This window comes from Puntigrus tetrazona, chromosome 22, assembly GCF_018831695.1.
Source record: "Puntigrus tetrazona isolate hp1 chromosome 22, ASM1883169v1, whole genome shotgun sequence".
NCBI lineage: Eukaryota > Metazoa > Chordata > Actinopteri > Cypriniformes > Cyprinidae > Puntigrus > Puntigrus tetrazona.
Window position 1 is genome coordinate 7766094 of NC_056720.1, and position 18743 is coordinate 7784836.

The window sequence follows — 18743 nt, forward strand, 5'->3', positions numbered from 1 at the left end:
TTTGAAGCAGCTGTTTTTCTCTTGAACAGATTAATGTCTATCCACAAATTATGAAAAATGGGCACCCTGATACCAGAACCCATCTTGACAGAGCTATGCACCGGGTCAAAGGAAATGAAATGATGAAAGCAAGAGGGGCACTTGGGCAAATGCATCATTGAGTGTCTTTGAGAAAGTCTTTTAGGGAAAGACACTGAACTAGTAACACTAGTTCGCCTCCACCATTATAACTGCCACTTACTGTACATTCCTCCCAACGCTGATGCCAACTCGCTATGAACGAACTTCATGCTGCCATCAATAAACAACAAACCTCACCTGGATGCTGCATTTATTGTTGCGGGGGATATACACAAACATGGCTGAAGCCTACACTGTGACCACCTTCCCCCACTTGGGACAATCAGATCACCTTTCTTTGTTCCTTACCCCCAAGTACTCACCCCTCATCAACCGTATGAAGCCATCAGTGAGCACCATCAAAGTATGGCCAATGGGGGCAGACATTACACTCCAGGACAGGTTTCAACACACAGATTGGAGTATGATTGCTTCCTAGGCCACCTTTGGCTCTCACACGGACACACTACTCTTCCTCTGTTCTGGATTACATTAACGCACCAGTGTTACAACTCAGAAGCAGATCACCACATACCCAAATCAGAAGCAATGGATGAACAAGGAGGTGCACCTCTTTCTGAAGCCACGTGACAACACTAGTTCAGGTGACACACAGGCCTACAGCACTTCCAGGGCAAATCTGAGAAGGGGTGCTAAAAGTCCAAGCACTGCTACGAACTAAAGCTAGAGGAGCACTTTCTCAATTCTAACCCTTGATGCATGTGGTAGGGCAACCAGGCCATCAGAGTCTATCAACCTAGCCACTCCACCCCCACGGCCACAAATGTCTTCTTCCTGAACGAGTATAATGACTTTTATTCTCGCTTTGAGAAACTGCTACCAAGATCGCTCCCGCAACCGACCACTCACCCATCATACTCATGCTTTAAACATGCTTTAAATCCACCTCCACTATGCCAGTGCCCAACATGCCTGAATGACTACCGCCCTGTAGCACTCACACCCATTATTACGAAGTGCTTTGGTCCTAGCACACCTAAAGGACTCTCTCCCGCCTACACTGGATCCACAACAGTTTGCCTACCGTGGCGATAAAAGCAATGAATATACACTCTCCATAGCGCTGCACTCACACACTTGGACAATAAGAACACTTATCCCCGAATGCTGTTTGTTGACTTCAGCTCAGCCTTTAATACTGTCATATCATCCAAGTTAATTACCAAACTTAGAGACTTGGACATTAACACCTTACTCTGCAACTGGGTTATGGACTTTCTGGCCAACAGATCTCAGCATGTTAGGTCAGGCCATATTTGCTCCACTACTGTCACGCTCATCACTCCCTCTTTGCCCATGACTGTAGGCCTGTGTATGGATCTAACACCATCATCAAGTTTGCAGAGAATACTACGGTCATCTGTCTCAACAGCAACAACGATGAGACTGCCTACAGGGAGGAGGTCCGACATCTGGTCACTTTAGTTGCACTGACAATAATCTGCTCCTTCATACCACCAAGACCTCATTGGGGACTTTAGGAAGGAGAGAAGGGGTTCGCATTGAGCCTGTCTCATGCTTCAAGTTCCTTGGGATCCACATGTCAGAGGACCTGTCCTGGACCACCAACACCTCTAGCCTGGTCAAAAATGCTCACCAGAGCATTCTTCTTGAGAACACTAAAGAACAACCTCCAGTCCTCAGCCATTCTGGTGAACTTCTATTACTTTACAATAAAGAGCATCCTATCCAACTGTGTCACAGTCTGGAATAGGAATTGCTTTGTTGCTGAGCGTAAGGCACTGAAGCGGGTGTTGAAAACCGGCCAGAGCATCACAGAGACTCCACTTCCAGCCATTGAGGACATCCAGAAAAAACACTGTCTGCATGCATCAAGCACACAGTATTCTTAAGGACTCCTCTCACCCCATCCTCTCCTGCCTTCCGGCAGATGCTTCAGGTGCTCTGGACAAGAACCAGCAGACTAAGGAACAGCTTTTTTCCCCAGAGGTTTTATTTTATTTTATGTAATGTAACATAAAAACTAAACTGAAACAGCCCTACCTTCTGACAGCCCAATGATATTTATGTGTGCAATGTGGTGCAATATAACGCTTCAAAATCTTTTTTTTCCCTTGGAAGTCTGGATGTCTCCAGAGGTGTATCCTTAGTGAACTCTGCCCACTGATTCCTTTGACCCCTCACAAACCACTACACTCTCCCCATAACAATTGCACTATTTAATATTCGTTGCACTACACTGTACATGTTTCTTTGCAAACGTTCATATCCATTGTACATATCCATTTGTAAATTCAGTTTATTCATATCAATATGTAAATTTGGTTATACATATCTATTTGTAAATTCCTGATTATAGTAAATAGCAAACTGTATATTATGTTCATAGTACAACCATATGTAAATTTGACCCATAGTTTATATTTACACCTGCACATACCACCTATAAGTGCATTTATAACTGATACTTATATCCTGCACTTGTTGCTTATTGCACTCCTGGTTAGACCTAAACTACATTTTGTTGTGTAATGACAATAATGTTTATTCTAATCTAATCTAAAATAATATCTGCTCTCAGCAATAAATAATTAATGAAATAAATAAATATATGCTTTAAGAATATAACAATGCCCTATCAGGTGGCCTTAACTACCATGTTATTACATAAAAAATGGTAGGTGCAATTATAATTGTAAGTGCAGAAATTAATTATAGATGTAATTACATATAGGCATTTGAAAAATGTATAAGTATAATGTAAAAACATCTACATAAACAATAAGTGCATTCTACCAAATTTTTCATTTAAATTTAAGTAAGGCCACTTAATATAAAGTGGGACCAAAATATAGTAGAAAACACTGAACAAAACAAAGAAAAAAAACAGCAAAACTAAACAAAAACTACTAAAACAGAGTAAACAAAACAAAATCTAACAAAAAAACTGAACAAAAATGAGCAAAGAAATCTAACAACACAAGAACAAAAACACAACAAAACCATAAAGCAGAGCAAATGGCAAAAACAGCAAAAAAAGAACATAAATAAAAACTGTGTGAACAAAAGAGCAAACTGAAGCAGAACAAAAAAACTGAGCAAACAAAACCTAGCAAAAACAACAGCAACTTAAAATGACTATATAAGTATATATCTTAATACTTTTGACCACAGATTCACCAATCCAGAAATATTCCTATAACAATCCAAAATGTTTTCTTTTTTTATCAGTCGAATCAAATCAGGTGACTTAAAAACAAGCCACATTACGGAAGATAAATCTGTTGTGAATTACCATTTTACATTTACATTTGCTCATTTAGCAGACACTTTTATCCAGAGAAAATCAGGAGTGTCACAAGCAATTTAACATTTTTTTGACATCCTTATTGTTAATATGGTTTCCTTCATTTGGACAAATTGTTCTGTTTTCCTCAGTTGCTTTGATAGAAACACCTGCTAAATGAATAAATGTGAAAAAACCCACACACAAAATCTTCAGGATTCGCACCAAAAATCAACCGTGAGTCAGAAGCCAGAAGAGTCAGAAGATGACAGTGCAAATTCATATCTGTCTTTGGCCGGGTCTCAAACCCTGCGGAGCTGCTACAATCAGCAAACACAGCTGTGACATCAAAAGTCGTGAGTCATCAAAGTTCAAGAAAAAACCCATGTCAGAACATGAATAGTGTTGCGATTCAAGGCCTTTGAAAACAACAATCTCCCTCAATTGATTTGTAATTGCAGTGTACTAAAACAGCTCCACAATTAAGCCTTAACAAAAACCCCGGGGCCCACATTCAGCTTAAAAACTGTTCCTTATCATTCATACGCCGCTGTTCCCAAACCATTTATACTGTCTATCACCGTACTAATTAAATAGCTCCATTATTTGCTTGGTTATAATTAACCTTACTAAATCAATGCTGATGAAAACAGCCTTCACTCACCCATCACTGCTAATGCCGTGGCTTTCCGGAGCTCTTTTTTCAAGCTGTCAATCACGTCCAGGCCACTCCCATCAAGGTTACACCTATTAATAGTTCCGTTTCCGGAACTTATCCAGTAAAGCTTGTTGGCCGAGTAATCGATCGACAGCCCTGGAAAACACAAAGAAAAATATCAAAACATGTCAAGCAGTGGCTCATAAAAAGTACATGCATGTGCAAATATCTTGGTAATAGGAACATATTGCTGATCAATTGAAATTTCCCAAAAAATGTATATAAAAAAATAAATAAATAAATAAAACATTTATAAAAACATATATAAGACAATAGAAAGTAAATATATAAATAATTTGCATGTAAATACTTTATATGTGTATATATACTGTAACATATACATGATAAATAAACACAGTATAAACACATATGGTAAAGAAAAACTTTTACATTAATCGTTTGACAGCACAGGAATAATTTAAAAAAAAAATGTTTGTGTTTTGCATTAGTAAACTGTTGATAAATTGTAATAAAAGTGAAATATGTTACTGTTTTTATTATATTACTTTAACAAATCAATATAGCCTTGGTGAGTATAAGAGACTTTTGGTTTTGGAAAATAGTTTGGGTTTGAAAGGCATGAGGGAGAGAAAATAGCAATTTAAATTTTTTGGGTGAAATATTCCTTTAACTGGATTCTCGAGAGTAAACAAAATTATCCCAAACTTCATTATTTGACCTTATCTTGTCACCAGAGATGTTTCTGTTAAGCATATCTAATTTAAATAACAAAGAACTGAACATTGTTTCATCTTATGAATATCAACACACATCGTCACTAACGAATCGTGTCTGGTTATTTGAAATCCGCAATTTTCCCTACAGCAAAGCGTGTTTATTTGCTGCACAGCATAAATAGCGTTCAAAAAGAGTTCAAAAGGTTGATTTCTCTTTTTATTTCCTTCATCTGCAATAATCCCTTGTTCACATCATAACGATAACTGCTGTTAGTTAAGATTTGGCTCAGGCCATAATCACATGTACTTCGTGTCAGGGAGATTTTGCTTTAATTATGAGTTAAGGGGAGAACCGCGAACATCTCAGAGAGCTCGAACAATACCTAGGGCTACTACTCAGACCAAATTACTATAGATATAATGATTTCAACAGACGTGGCCTAAAGGAAGAGGAGGAATGAGTAAATGGTATCCTTATTCTCACATGCAATTACAGTAAATATACGAGGCCATGTGGTTTTGCAAATGTTACATAGATTATCTAAAACAACAGATTTATTAAATGGTTAAAAACAAAAACAAAGATAAAAGCACGATAAGCGAAACAAACATTAAAGCTAAGACAACAGTGTTGCTATCTTCTTATACTATACTTTTGGTAAATAAAAAACAAAACTCCAAAAAAGAGAAGCAAAAATGATTTAATTAAAAAGGCAAAACAGACGAAAGTAAAGCAAAACAATGCCAAGAAAAAACAAAAAGCAAAATTAATCCAAAAGCAGCAAACAAAGCAAAACCAAAGCAAAAGAGATAAAAAAATTCAAAAACAAAAGCAAGACAAAACAGACTAAAGCAAAGAAAAGTAAAACAAAAAAGATACTAGAAAAAAAAGCTAAGCAAAGCAGTGCAGTGCAAAACAGTCTAAAGCAAAGCAAACGCAACACAAAACAAACCGCAAAAGCAAAGCAGATAAAAAACACAATGCAAATCAAAGCAAAGAAGCAAAACAGACAAAAGCAAAGAAAAACAGAGATGAAAGCAACACAAAACAAAGGGAAGCAATGCAAAACAAACAAGACCAAAGCAAACTAAAATAAAATAGTAATGCAAAAGCAGTGCAAAACAGACTAACCAAAAACAACCAAACCAAAGCAAACCAAAATTAAGCAAAAAAGCAAACAGAACAGAACAAAAGCAAAAAAAACAAACAAACAAAAATGCAAAAGAAAAGCAAAACCAAAAATAAGCAATGCAAAACAGAGCTAAATTAAACAAAAAGCTAGGAAAAAAGAAATGCCCACAAACTAAAGCAAAGCAAAAAAAGCTAAACAAATCAAAGCGAAAAGAAAAGAAAAGAAAAGAAAAGAAAAGAAAAGAAAAGAAAAGAAAAGAAAAGAAAAGAAAAGAAAAGAAAAGCCAAACAAGACAAAACAGACAAAGGCAAAGCAATTTCAGATTAATGTAGAAAATGATTTGAATTAAAATGAAGTATTAAAAATACCTCAACATATCTCAATAATACCAAACTAACACCATTTTGGAAGAATGTTTTCACTGTATCACAATGCATTCTGGGACTGCCTTCTCCACAGGTGACACACGCCTCAGATTTTGACCAATAGAAAGTATCACAGTGCAAATGTTGCCTTAAAACGGTCTGTAAGCACATATTCCACTACTGCAGGTTTTTGGAACTTCACTTTACCAACAGGCTCCTTCTGGTTCTGGTGCAAAATCTTGATGTTGCTGCCATCCATATTGGCCATATTTATAGTGCCCCCATCCATCCAGAACATCTTCCTGTAGACCACAACGAAACAAGAATCATTCAGAGAGACGGATGAGTCTCACGGATGAAGGATGGGACTCTTCTGTTTAAGGATCACGACCCGTGTGAAGGTCGGGAAGGTAGAAAAGAACTTTATCTTCACAATCACCACAGAGCACGAAACAATCAAATAAAGCTGTCTCTATCTGCTCATACATCTTGATGGCGGCGCATGAACCTATGTGACGGATGACTTTCAGAAATGTCGACGAGGTCGGAAGCTAAAACGAAAAGACAGCTGGCGGGAAAAAAACAAAACACGAGACGAGAAGCAAAGATCACGAGAGATATCTGCAGCAACATGAGCACTGTACCGTGCTTAAGATCCATCACTGGATTGCAGAATCGCGTTATATTAAATCTCGTGTAAACAATTGCGAGGAACTGGCTTCGTTTTTTAATTAGCTCGCATGCTTGGAATCATAGTGTATGCTAATTAAAGAGCTGTCATTGACCAGCCCAACAAGGGTATGATAAATTCGCATTTCTGATTGGCTGGCGAGCGGTTTGGCGTCGTTAAAGAGTTTTCACGGCTACGGCGATTTGTCAGTCTTAATCAGCTCTAAGAAAATGACTCTAATAACTTTAGTTAATTGCGCATGCTGAATATAAACAGAGACCTGTTCGGTAATTAGCTCTGTAACTGATGTTTCTCAAACGCAGCTTTGACGGTAACAAAAGGTGACAATTCGACGGAAGTGTGCAATTACTTACTAATAAATAGGATAGCGATCTTTAGCGACACGCGGCTCGTAATTTCTCCATTGTGGACACGGTTAATTGTTAGCATGTTTTTTTTTGTTGTTGTTGGGTTACCCTTTAGATGGATGCAGGACGAGACACTTGGGTTTGTCCATGCCGTGAACGACGGTGGCTTTGAGAGATCCGTCGAGACGGGCGACGTTAATGTGGGTCTCGTCGTTGTCTGAGCTCATCCAGTACATGTTTCTCGACAGCCAGTCAATAGCCAGGCCGCGGACATTAGACAGGTCTGTAAATATTATCGATAAATAATCATCATTACAGAAAACAAAGTACACATATAGCGACATAACAGATGTAATGAATAGAATAGAAATTCCCCTTTTCGATTTATAAAATGTATTGAAGCAAGACAGATAAAAAGTAAATAAAATTAAACAAAAATAAAAAAAGAATAATTATAATATAATGTAATGGGGCAGCTGTATAGTTTATAAACGTGTTAAAGATCAGGCAAAAAAATAAAACAAGGGGAGAAAAAATACATAGAATAGAATAGAATAGAATAGAATAGAATAGAATAGAATAGAATAGAATAGAATTTTTAGTAATGCTAATAAAAGAAACTGATTTAATTATATTTAGTATAACTATATTGATATTATACAGCATAGTTAAATAAAATAATAAAGGAAATAAATAGATAAATAAAATTATAAAAAAATTATAAATAAATTATAAAATATAATATAATACCATATAATATCTTATTTGCAATTTATATCATTTATGTGTTTAAAAACAGGCAAAAAAACAAGAAGTAAAAAAATAATGATGACATAATGTAATATAATGGACTATAATATAATAAAATTATCTGCATATTTATTCATGCTAATAAAACAAGCTGCTCGTTGTGAATGCAAAGCTGCAAAATAAGCTAAAATGTAATACTAAATATTAATATTAATATAATAAAATATTATATACACTGTTATATCGATGAAAGTGTGCAAAAAAAATTATTTGCAAAATGGACCTCGGCGTACCTCCAGACAGGACGGTTTCGAGTTTGGTTCCGTTAATGAAGGCCCGTTTTATCGTCCGGGTCTTCACATCGGCCCAGTAGATCCTCTCGTCTACGGCATCGTAATCCATCGCCGAGACGTCATCGATATCGGGGACGGTGAGGGCCATGATGACGTTGAGGTACGGGTTGTCGATGTCCACCCCTCGAATCTCAGATCTCCGAGCGTATAACAAAAACTTCTTCACACCTGTTCACAGATGCATGTTATATACAATCAGCTCAAATTCATCCTCGACTCAATTCTATTTCTCTGCCTCCAGAGTCTCTGTGAGTGAAAAAAAACTGACCTAAATCAGTTAGCGGGACAAATATAATAAGGGGAATTGAGTGTCCTTACAAAGACAGCGCTATAAAGACATAAAGCTCAAAGGACTCATACTGTAAATTCTCCTTTCTTGACCTCCAGAGAGATCTCTGGGGCGGCCGGTAAAAAGAGATCTACATTTCAGTCTGTAATGAGTTTAGATAGGTCATGAAAGTCTCCTGATACACGCTATAATTATTCCAATATCAGACATTCTGCTTCATATCGGCTCCATTCGATTGTGCATCGCTCATGAAAAGAACCGGTATTGCAATTCGCAGCTCGTGCCTCAATAAAGCATTAGTGCTCGTGAAAGGCCCAAAACTATGATATTTGAATCTAAATTACAGATCAAACATTTTTTGTAGATCATTGCTCTTTAATAAGCTTTAAAAAGTTTATACAAATGAAGTCATTCAAATATATTTTCTATACATTTATATATAATATCTATCTGAAAAGAAAAAAAAAACACATACATATATATATATATATATATATATATATATATATATATATATATATATATATATATATATATATATATACATACACATAGGTGTGTATGTGTGTGTAAAAATGTTGTTTACATAATATATTTGTGTTTAGAGTGTGTATTTATTATGATATGTATTTTAAAAATATTTACATGTATTTTAATGTATATATATTTACATCATTTCTATATTATATTATAATATAATATTTAAACAAATGTATTACAATACAATAATTAAACAAAGGACTGAGTTGATGAGAATATTTATTTATTTTATTTATTTATGTATTAAATCTATGTAATTAAGCATGTATTTAAATGTGTTTATTTAATAAATCAATGTAATGTAATTGAAAATAAATTGCTGAAATATTTGTTTACGTTGAATAAAATCATAAAATCATACTTATATACTATATATATATATATATATATATATATATATATATATATATATATATGTGTGTATAAATTTATATTAGCTTAACAATTAAAATATATGATATTATTAATATATGATAAACATTTAAACAATATTGTTTGGTATACATAAAGTGCCACTTCATATAAAGTAAAATGAGAATAAAAAAACATAGTAAAAGGACTAAAATAAAAAAATAAATGACCATTTATTATTATTATTGTTATTGTTGTTATATAAGATACAAGACTTTATGCATGATTTGAACTTTCTAAAAGCAGAGAGTTGGGTGTGCATGGCAGACACGTCTAATAAAAAGCGAGATGTAGAGTCCAGCAGACAGGCTGAGCTCACCTTGGCAGCTTCGGTTGTTGGCCGACAGTTTCATGAGATGCGGACAGGAGCAAGATGCAGAAGCATTATAATTTATAAGGCAGAGGTGAGAACACGGGCCTCTTCCTCCGTTACCAGCGCACGGGTTAGGAGCTGAAGAAAAGACAAAACATTAATAAAAGAATATCTGAGCATACATTCTCCATACGTCACATTAATATTTCATTCCCCTGATTTACCACCGCAGCGACTTCTTACGCAGCCGTGCCTTTGATTATTATTTCCACAGGTCAAAGCCACAGGTCAGCATTAAAATTTTCGCATTTAATTTCTTAATATTTTCAAGTCTTTTACAGTTTCTTCAGCTAGTTAAAATGCGATGCGGCTTGGATCCGTGCACGTAGTCTCCTGAAAACCAGAAATACTCTGCCTAACAAGTGGAAGATGTGGAGTAATTAGGCCCCTTATTCCCTACCCAACATTCCCTGGGTTTGTTCTTGCTCAGAGCAAGGTTGTTACTCCGCAACTCTAAATGGGACCATAAAACACACACGTAACTAAAAAATGCATAACAGGTCCATAAAAAAAACAGTCGTTTCGGGCCTAATGAATACAGTAATCTCTATGTCACTCTCGCTAAGCTATTCTGACACGTGAAATCCGATAGAGATGCAGGCCGGACGCTTCACACGCAGACGGGTAATGAAAACGGACACGAAACAGACATCCAGAGTTATAAACAAAACCCCAAAACAGAGGAAAGCAGGTGCTAAGCCACAGGACAAAAACAGCCAAGAGCAGACACAGAAAAGGGTCAGGAAAAAGTTACTATTATTACTATTATTATTATTATTTTCTCCATATCGCAGTGTTTTAAAACATTTAAATTAATTAATTAACCATTATTTATACAGCAATTTTTGTGTTTAAAAGGGCATAATGTGAAAACATTTTAACAAAATAAATAAAAAATAAGTATAACAACAGATGAAACAAAACAACAGCTAAATGAATAAATAAATAAATAAATATCAAAGAGTAACTGATCAGTGTTATAAACAATATTTCAAAACAGAGTATATCAAGTGTTAACCTACAACACAAGAACAGAAACAAACAAAAAAGTATATAAATATTATTAATAATTATAATTATAATATAATTATAACAACTTAATAGAATAAATAAAATAAATAAAAAAATAAAATAAAATAAAATAAAATAAAATAAAATAAAATTAAATTAAATTAAATTAAATTAAATTAAATTAAATTAACCTGGGTTCCAGATCAAAATGTTTGAAAAGAACAAAGACAATAACACATTTAATAATAACTTTCTTTATAAATCACTTTTCAGACATAAAAGGCAGCTTAAAGTGCTTCAAATGTCATAATATAAACATTTATCACAACAAATAAAGATAAAAGCCTAGGGGGCTCGGAACAGATGAAACAAAAAGAAATAAGCAAAAGATCAAAAGCAAAAATTATCAGCGCTATAAACAAAATCACAAAACGAAACAAAGTCAAGCCACAGGACAAGCACAGCTAGAAACGGGGGGGAAAAAGACGATCATAAATGTTTCAATCTAAAAGCTCAGGAGCGCAATTTGGGCTTACAAACACACATTTCTAAAGTAGCGTGTGAGGTAAATTTCAAAACAACCTGGTTCAAAGCGAGAGACGGCGAGTCTAAATATATAATTCTAAAAATGATTCACTTTCATCAACTTTCATCATCATTTTCAAGGACTGTATATAGTTGAAGGTTGTACTTCAAATCGGATTTGATCAGTACATAAAAAAAACAGTCCCACAATCTTCACACATCTGTGCGGCATATCACTGCATCCAAACCGTGGGTTTGTAGCTGCCAATCACTATCTGGAACGCTGTGTAAACGTTTCCGCCAGCCCATTATAAGTGTTTATCTGGAGTCATGAGTTAACAAAGAGCCTCTTAGCGCCATTAAGGGTGTAATTTAGCTTTGGTGGATGATGCCAAGCTCGATGTGTTGACAGAAGGCTGATTCTTCCGCATCTGGCAGATGTAGACCCAAGGGAAAAGATGCTGGACAGCCATCACGGGCTGATTCAATTGTGTTTTATTTATGGGATGTTTTTTGGCTCTTCTTTTCTACGTTATTGCCCAAATGGTGAATAAATTCTATTAGGCCAATTAAAAGAGGTTTACAGAAGGAGGGACAGATTTCTAGCGCATGTTCAGCGTACACTGAACTGATTCACGACACAAGAAATTACCCAGAGGTCATTAGGGGTGGCTGTTTTGACTTGGCCGGGTAATAAACCGCCCAATACACCCAAGCAACCAACAATAATTCCATAGCAACTTTATAATAGCCCATTAAAAAACACTCAGAACACATTAGCAAGTCACAGATTTTCGAAAAAGAAGCAACAACAAAAAATACTACAAATTTATTATAATTGTATAATTTTTTGTAGCATCTTCTGCATTTCTTCATTCAAAAATAAAGCAACAACAAAACAACTAAAACTATTTGTCGGAAAGTGCTCAGCGTTGTTCTTTTTGTTTAAATAAAATAAAATAAAATGTATTAACAGTAGCCAAAACATTCTTTTAGTTTTTAGAAGAACAATAAAACTGAAATAAAACAAACATTTCTTAAAAGAACTCAAAAATAATGATTTTGTTTCTGTTTTGGAACATTTTAGTTGAAATCTTTGTGCAGTTTTTAAGGAAAATAAAACAAAAAGAACATAAAAAAGCATTTAATTTTTAGAATGGAAAATTAAATTAAATTAAATTGAAAATTGATAATAAAATAAAATAAAACAGACATTTCTCAAAATAACTCAAACATAGAACATTCTGTCTTTTGGTAAGTATTTTGTTTCTAAATGAAAACGTATCTAGTTTCTGGTAAGAAATTCTGAAAATCAATGTGACCTTGTAGCGTTTGACTGTCTGTTTCATGTTTCAGAAATGATGGGAATTCTTGATGGGAATCAAGGGAGTTCTTGACGAGACAGCTTTGCAGCCAATTAGTCCCTAAAATCTTCTAGTGAGAAATGGGAATGTGCCAAAAGTGGGTCATTGTACGCTGTTAATCCAACATGACAACTTCGCTCAATCTAGAGATTTCTCTCATTATGTTCTGTTGGATCCTTCAAATCGTCATCTCTTTCAAAGTCCCTCCAGACAGTTTTGAAAGACATTGAGACGGTTACTTACTTTGTGGCTGCCTGCTAGGATGGTATATTTCCAGATCGAAGGGTTGGGCGCTGGTTTTTTGGATCACAGTCACGTTGGCCCGGTCCATTTGTTAGCTTTTGTCAAAGTGTTGGTCCTCCAGTCAGTCCAATAAACACTCCCACCAAAGAGAGACACGGCGAACGGGTGAGAGAGGAACTCGTGGCCTCTGAGAATTTCAATCATCCCCGTTCCATCATACAGAGCAGAGTATATAGCGTCAGATCTGAGGAGGGATAAATCATTTTCTTAATATATATATATATATATATATATATATATATATATATATATACATATATATATTAACAGATTGTTTTAAAGTCCCCTGAAATCAAAACTGAACCTATTCACTTTCTTAATAAATGCACTTTCAGTTTCAACAAACGAATCAAATAGAGGATTTTCAATCTGGTTTTACTTTGAATTACATTCAATTTAATTAACTGAGTCAATTAAACGAGATTCATTCAGTGTGATTCAATTCAATTCAGGTTTGACTTAACTAGAATCAAATCAAACTTAAATCTGTTTTAATTCTGAAATACCTCAGTTCAGTTCAATAAATTACATTTTAAGTGAACTGAATCTCAAATCAGACTTGATCTTGTTTAATTCTGAATTATGGAAATTCAGTTAACTACAATAAAACAAGATCAAATTCAGTCCACATTAAAACTGAAACTTGTGCAATAGCAGGATTGATTCTGATTGGATGTCAATGTTTCTATCATTCATCATCTGGAATAAATTGTTCTGAGAATTATTTCAATGTTACCGTTTCTACGTGCCTTTATCGTTATAGTTGTGATGTCGACGATGCTATTCTTTAACATTGAGAATGATATTAAGAACTATATCTTTATCGCACTTGGTGTGATAATGAAACAAATGAACAAAATAGATCAAATGAAATCTATTTGAAGTCCATTAAAATAGGCTATAAAATAAAACGGCTTGTGACTAGCCTCTAAAAAATTGCTTTCCATTAGTAATATTAAAACATTTTGTACATTTTTTACTACAAAGACATTGTTCTCCAAATACACAAGAGTATTCAGAGTCAAAAAAAAACTAGTTTACTGCTCACCGATGCTTTAATGTCAAGAGACTATTCAGAGAAAAGAAAGAAATGCTGTTGACAAGCCAAGAGAGAAAGAGAGATGTGTGATCTGAATATAGCAGAGACTAAAATGAGGCAATCAAAAGCCTAGAATTGATCAGATTCTTCATTAAGTCCAAGAATCCCATTATCTGAATATTAATTTGGGCACATTTGGAGCCACCGGGCACAAGAGGAATTGAACTAGCGCTGTGAGAAATGCAAGATGAGAGTTTATGAATGTGTCCAGACAGCAAAATTGCTTTGTAAAATACAAAAAATACTTGACGTGCAAAATTATAATCAATAGTAATAGCATATCTCTGTCTGCCTGTCATTTCGTCACCAGCGGAGGTGGATCTCGAATTTGAACCGGTATAAAAAACCCATCAATCATTCAACAAAACGAGCGCTTGAATTTGTTACCAATGACTGAGCTTATTCCCAATTCCACCTACTAGCTTCCATCCAAAACATTCCCTAACAGTATTGTTTTGCGAAAAATGTCACAAAAACCCGACCAGTGTTTGCGAGCTTCTTACCGGGCATCTGTCCATACTATCCTGCTCTCCATGTGGTCCAAGGTCAATCCGTTGGGCCAAGCGCCGGAGTCCATGTCCTTGAAAACCACATGACGCCGTTTCCCGCTCATGGAAGCGCCTTCAATACGAGGAAACGTGGCATCCCAGTCGGTCCAGAACAAGGCACTGTTGACAACAACACTCAATGTAAAAAAAATCTACCTTAAACGACTTTCAAAAGACGGTTGCTTGCAAACCACATCCTCATTAAAAGCATTAGCATTAGCGCAATTACAAAATAGGTAAGAATGTGTAATGGTCCAATTTCATGGTAATATCCCTTCTGGAAATCATTTAAAAACTCCTTTATGGGTGATTAGACGGGATCATTACGATTCGCAAACCACCGAATGGAGCTATCAATCACCAAAGTTGTTCATTAAAGCTATGAAGTAATTGGAAAACTGGTGCTTTGCTGTTATTTTTTTCAACTGGATTGAGAAACGCACCCCTGTCCGGGGTCCACGGCGATGGCCCGAGGGTGTTCCATACCCCCAGCGATGAGGGTGGTTCGTAATTCGCCATTCAGCTTGGACACCTCGATCTGGTCCAAGTTGCTGTCTATCCAGTAGAGATTTCCTGCTATCCAATCAACAGCAAGGCCTTCTGGAGTGGCTAGACCATGCTGGACCACCACCTCGATTGATGAAACACCTGCCGGGGTTATTTTAATGGAAATAAACAGTTGTTAGTTTGTTAGCTGGGTCGGTCGAGCTCAAGATTACTTGAATTTGGTATTTGGCAAGTGTAATTTGGTATCCTATGCAGTGTGCGAAAAGAAGTGGTAAAGACAAAGCAGCTCCTATTTTTTTTCCTCTCTCTTTCTTTCTCAATATCTACTCATCAGTTCCTTTGTGATCTGAGTGCAAATTACTTCTCGCACGTTTCCAAGATGAAATATTAACAAGGTTGGCAGACTGACTTAGCTTTTTAAGTGTAAAACAGAGCTAAAAAACACATTATGCTGAACAATAAGAACCATGACAGTAAGAATCGTGATTTATGAGACATGAAACAAAAACATTTACCTGCTAATAATTTTCAAAATAGCAATAATTGCACTTTGATCTTTTTTAATAAAATACAACATATATAAATAACAAATGTGTCAATAAATTATTATTATTTAAAATAAAATAAATAATGGATGGATGGATGGATGGATGGATGGATGGATGGATGGATGGATGGATGAATGGATGAATGGATGGATGGATGGATGGATAGATAGATCCTATAGTGAATGTAACCTGTATTAAAGATTTAACAATACTAAATACTAATATAAAATATTTTGACACATATATTCATGTTTGCACCAGTACTGGAATGACAGGCAAGGAAAACACATTTTTTGAGAAACTGGGAAAGGCAGAAGGTTGCACCCAAAAGTGTTTTCATCCACAGAAACACAAACTTTTTTCTGTAGTTTTGCAGTTTTCAGTCCCAGTACTCAAGAATCAGCGCATGATGCACTGTAAATTCCATTGAATCATATTACAGCCTGTATGGTATAATAAATATTATCATAAATATTAATACGGTCATAAACTATGTAAAAAATTGTGAATCATACCGCCGCCCTCTGACAGCTTCCCACGGTAAATTTTGTCCTCTACGACGTCAGTCCAGTATAGCAGGCTCTGGCTGAAATGGAAATCCAGAGCGATGGTGTTCCTGAGCCCGGGGACTAACAGGCTGTAGTCGCCCCTTTGCAGGTTGATACGCCGAATTTCGTGCCTGATGGAAAAAATGATGAACGCCTCAAAAGGATCTACAAAAAGACAGAAAACAGTCTGTAAAGAGAACAAGAATGCATGCAGCAAGGCCGTGAAAATGCAAAAGCATGTTTAATGGTGTCAGGTCATACCAGCACAATAGAAATGATTTGCGTGTATTTTTGGGTTTGGTTTTACAATAAATTGCTATTAAATTTAATAAATGTATGTGTTCATCATGTGCTGAGAAGTTCAAAAAATTAAATAAATAATACAACCAAGACATCTGAAAATCATTCATAAAAAATAATAAATTAAAATATCACTACTGCTACTACTACTACTACTAATAATAGTAATAATAGTATTGAAATAAAATGTTAGCACATTCCGAGCTATGAATTAACCAAAAATTATTATGTGGTTGGCATCTCTACAAGTCTGAGACTGGAAAGAAAACTTAATGTGGATTGCAAACTGAATTATAGCTGGCCGTTTCAGTTCGGACAAAAACTAAAAGCATTTTGACAGCTCTGAAAACTGAGCCGTGTGTTTCAGTAAAAGCTTGTTTTTCTTTTTATTAAAACATGTTACTTAGTGCTCTTTGCACATCTTCCTCTCCACTCCCATCAAGTGCGCTGGAGTCTGCACTCTCTCATACGTCCGAACTCACTTTTGCTCTCTATAAAGTCGAGTCGCTAAAATGAAATGCATACATATTACAAATACATTTAGACCTTAAAACTGGCCGCACGATCCCCTCTCTGAAAGTAAACAGGAATAAATGTGGGCTAAATTAACTTGCTTGTCTTGTGCAGCCATTTATCTCTATTATTTTCAGCACAGAAATTCAGGGTTATTTAGTTCCCCTGAGGTTAATTGCCTTAAAGTTTGCACTGCAATTTGGTTTTGACCCTATTTGGGATTGAGCCTCCAATTTGCAGGGCGAATTAACCAACCAAGAATCAACAGGCCATTGTTTACCTGTACTGTAACAGCTGTCTCCATCAGGTCCAAGACTCCAGCCTGGATAGCAGGAACATTTCACAGTATTCTTGTGCTGTTCACAAACTTGGCTGCAGCGCAGGTGCTTGGTGCAGTAATCTAGGACTTCACATGTCCGGCCGTCCGAACCCAGCTGGAACCCCGCCGGACAAGAACACACGACCCCTTTACCCGGCGCAACCGAGCACTCGTGGCTGCAGCCGCCCTTCCTCACTAAACATTCGTCTGAGGAAAAAAAGCAAACGAAGTGAGTTATTGTCAGAGAAAAAATGGAAAAAACTCACTTCAGATGAAAATAGCGGGGTCCGAACACTGAGGCGGCAGGAACTGATGGAATTCCTCAAAAGACATACGGCCGAACAGCAGGGAGCCGTAGACGCTTGGAGGAGTGAAGGAAATCGCAGAAAAAGAACAAACAAGAAAGAGTTTGGTTCTCCCTGTTTAGTCCTCCAGGCTATACACTTCTTGGTCAGCTAGAGCAACTGGAAGAAAGTGGACTGACTCAATGAGATCTTATTTCACTGCATAGTTTCCCTCAAATGCAGGCCTTAGAGAATGCAGTCCTGTATGCACTCCCAGTGCAACAGTTTATCACTGTGAAAGTACCTTTAAAGAGACATCTTTGTGCCTTATTTAATCCTAATTGATTCATAGTCGTACCTTAGATAGTGGTATGTTTTACTACTCTAATGTGTTTTCATTTTAAAAATGTTGTTTTACAAAAATTGACCTCATCTACACTGCCATTCCCACAGCGTTTCAGAAACAATCTCCATCTACTATACATGACAGAAAACGAATATCACGTGACCATTCATGGAGGTACAACCATAGATATGTATAGGTTAGTTCCTATTTTTCAGATGGTGGATGCGTCTACGCGTTTGAAGCCATCAAATGCAGAATCTACCCATAGATATCTATGGGTACAACTGCAAGCATGATGTAATCGTTTCCAAAGGCCTCTGTTTTTGGTTAATGTACACTAAACAGCAACCCTCTAGAATGAGTCTGCAGCGTTTTCGAAAGTCTTTGAAAATTTTTGGCCTTGAAAGCACCGGAGTAGTCTAAACGAATAGTAAACGAAAAGTTTGACAGTAGTATTGTAAGGGTTCATTTTACTATAAGATAGAAAATAGGG

At 35.9% G+C, this 18743-nt stretch overlaps 1 protein-coding gene across 1 annotated transcript in view; it reads right to left on the minus strand.

The window, feature by feature from the left end:
* Positions 1-18743, minus strand: part of lrp1ba (low density lipoprotein receptor-related protein 1Ba) — a 228098-nt gene that overhangs the window by 104306 nt on the left and 105049 nt on the right. The window contains 11 exon segments of the mRNA XM_043222495.1: positions 4053-4202; positions 6489-6583; positions 7428-7602; positions 8363-8590; positions 9982-10113; positions 13179-13256; positions 13259-13422; positions 14841-15005; positions 15329-15533; positions 16456-16653; positions 17582-17827. Coding sequence (XP_043078430.1) covers positions 4053-4202; positions 6489-6583; positions 7428-7602; positions 8363-8590; positions 9982-10113; positions 13179-13256; positions 13259-13422; positions 14841-15005; positions 15329-15533; positions 16456-16653; positions 17582-17827 — 1836 coding nt within the window.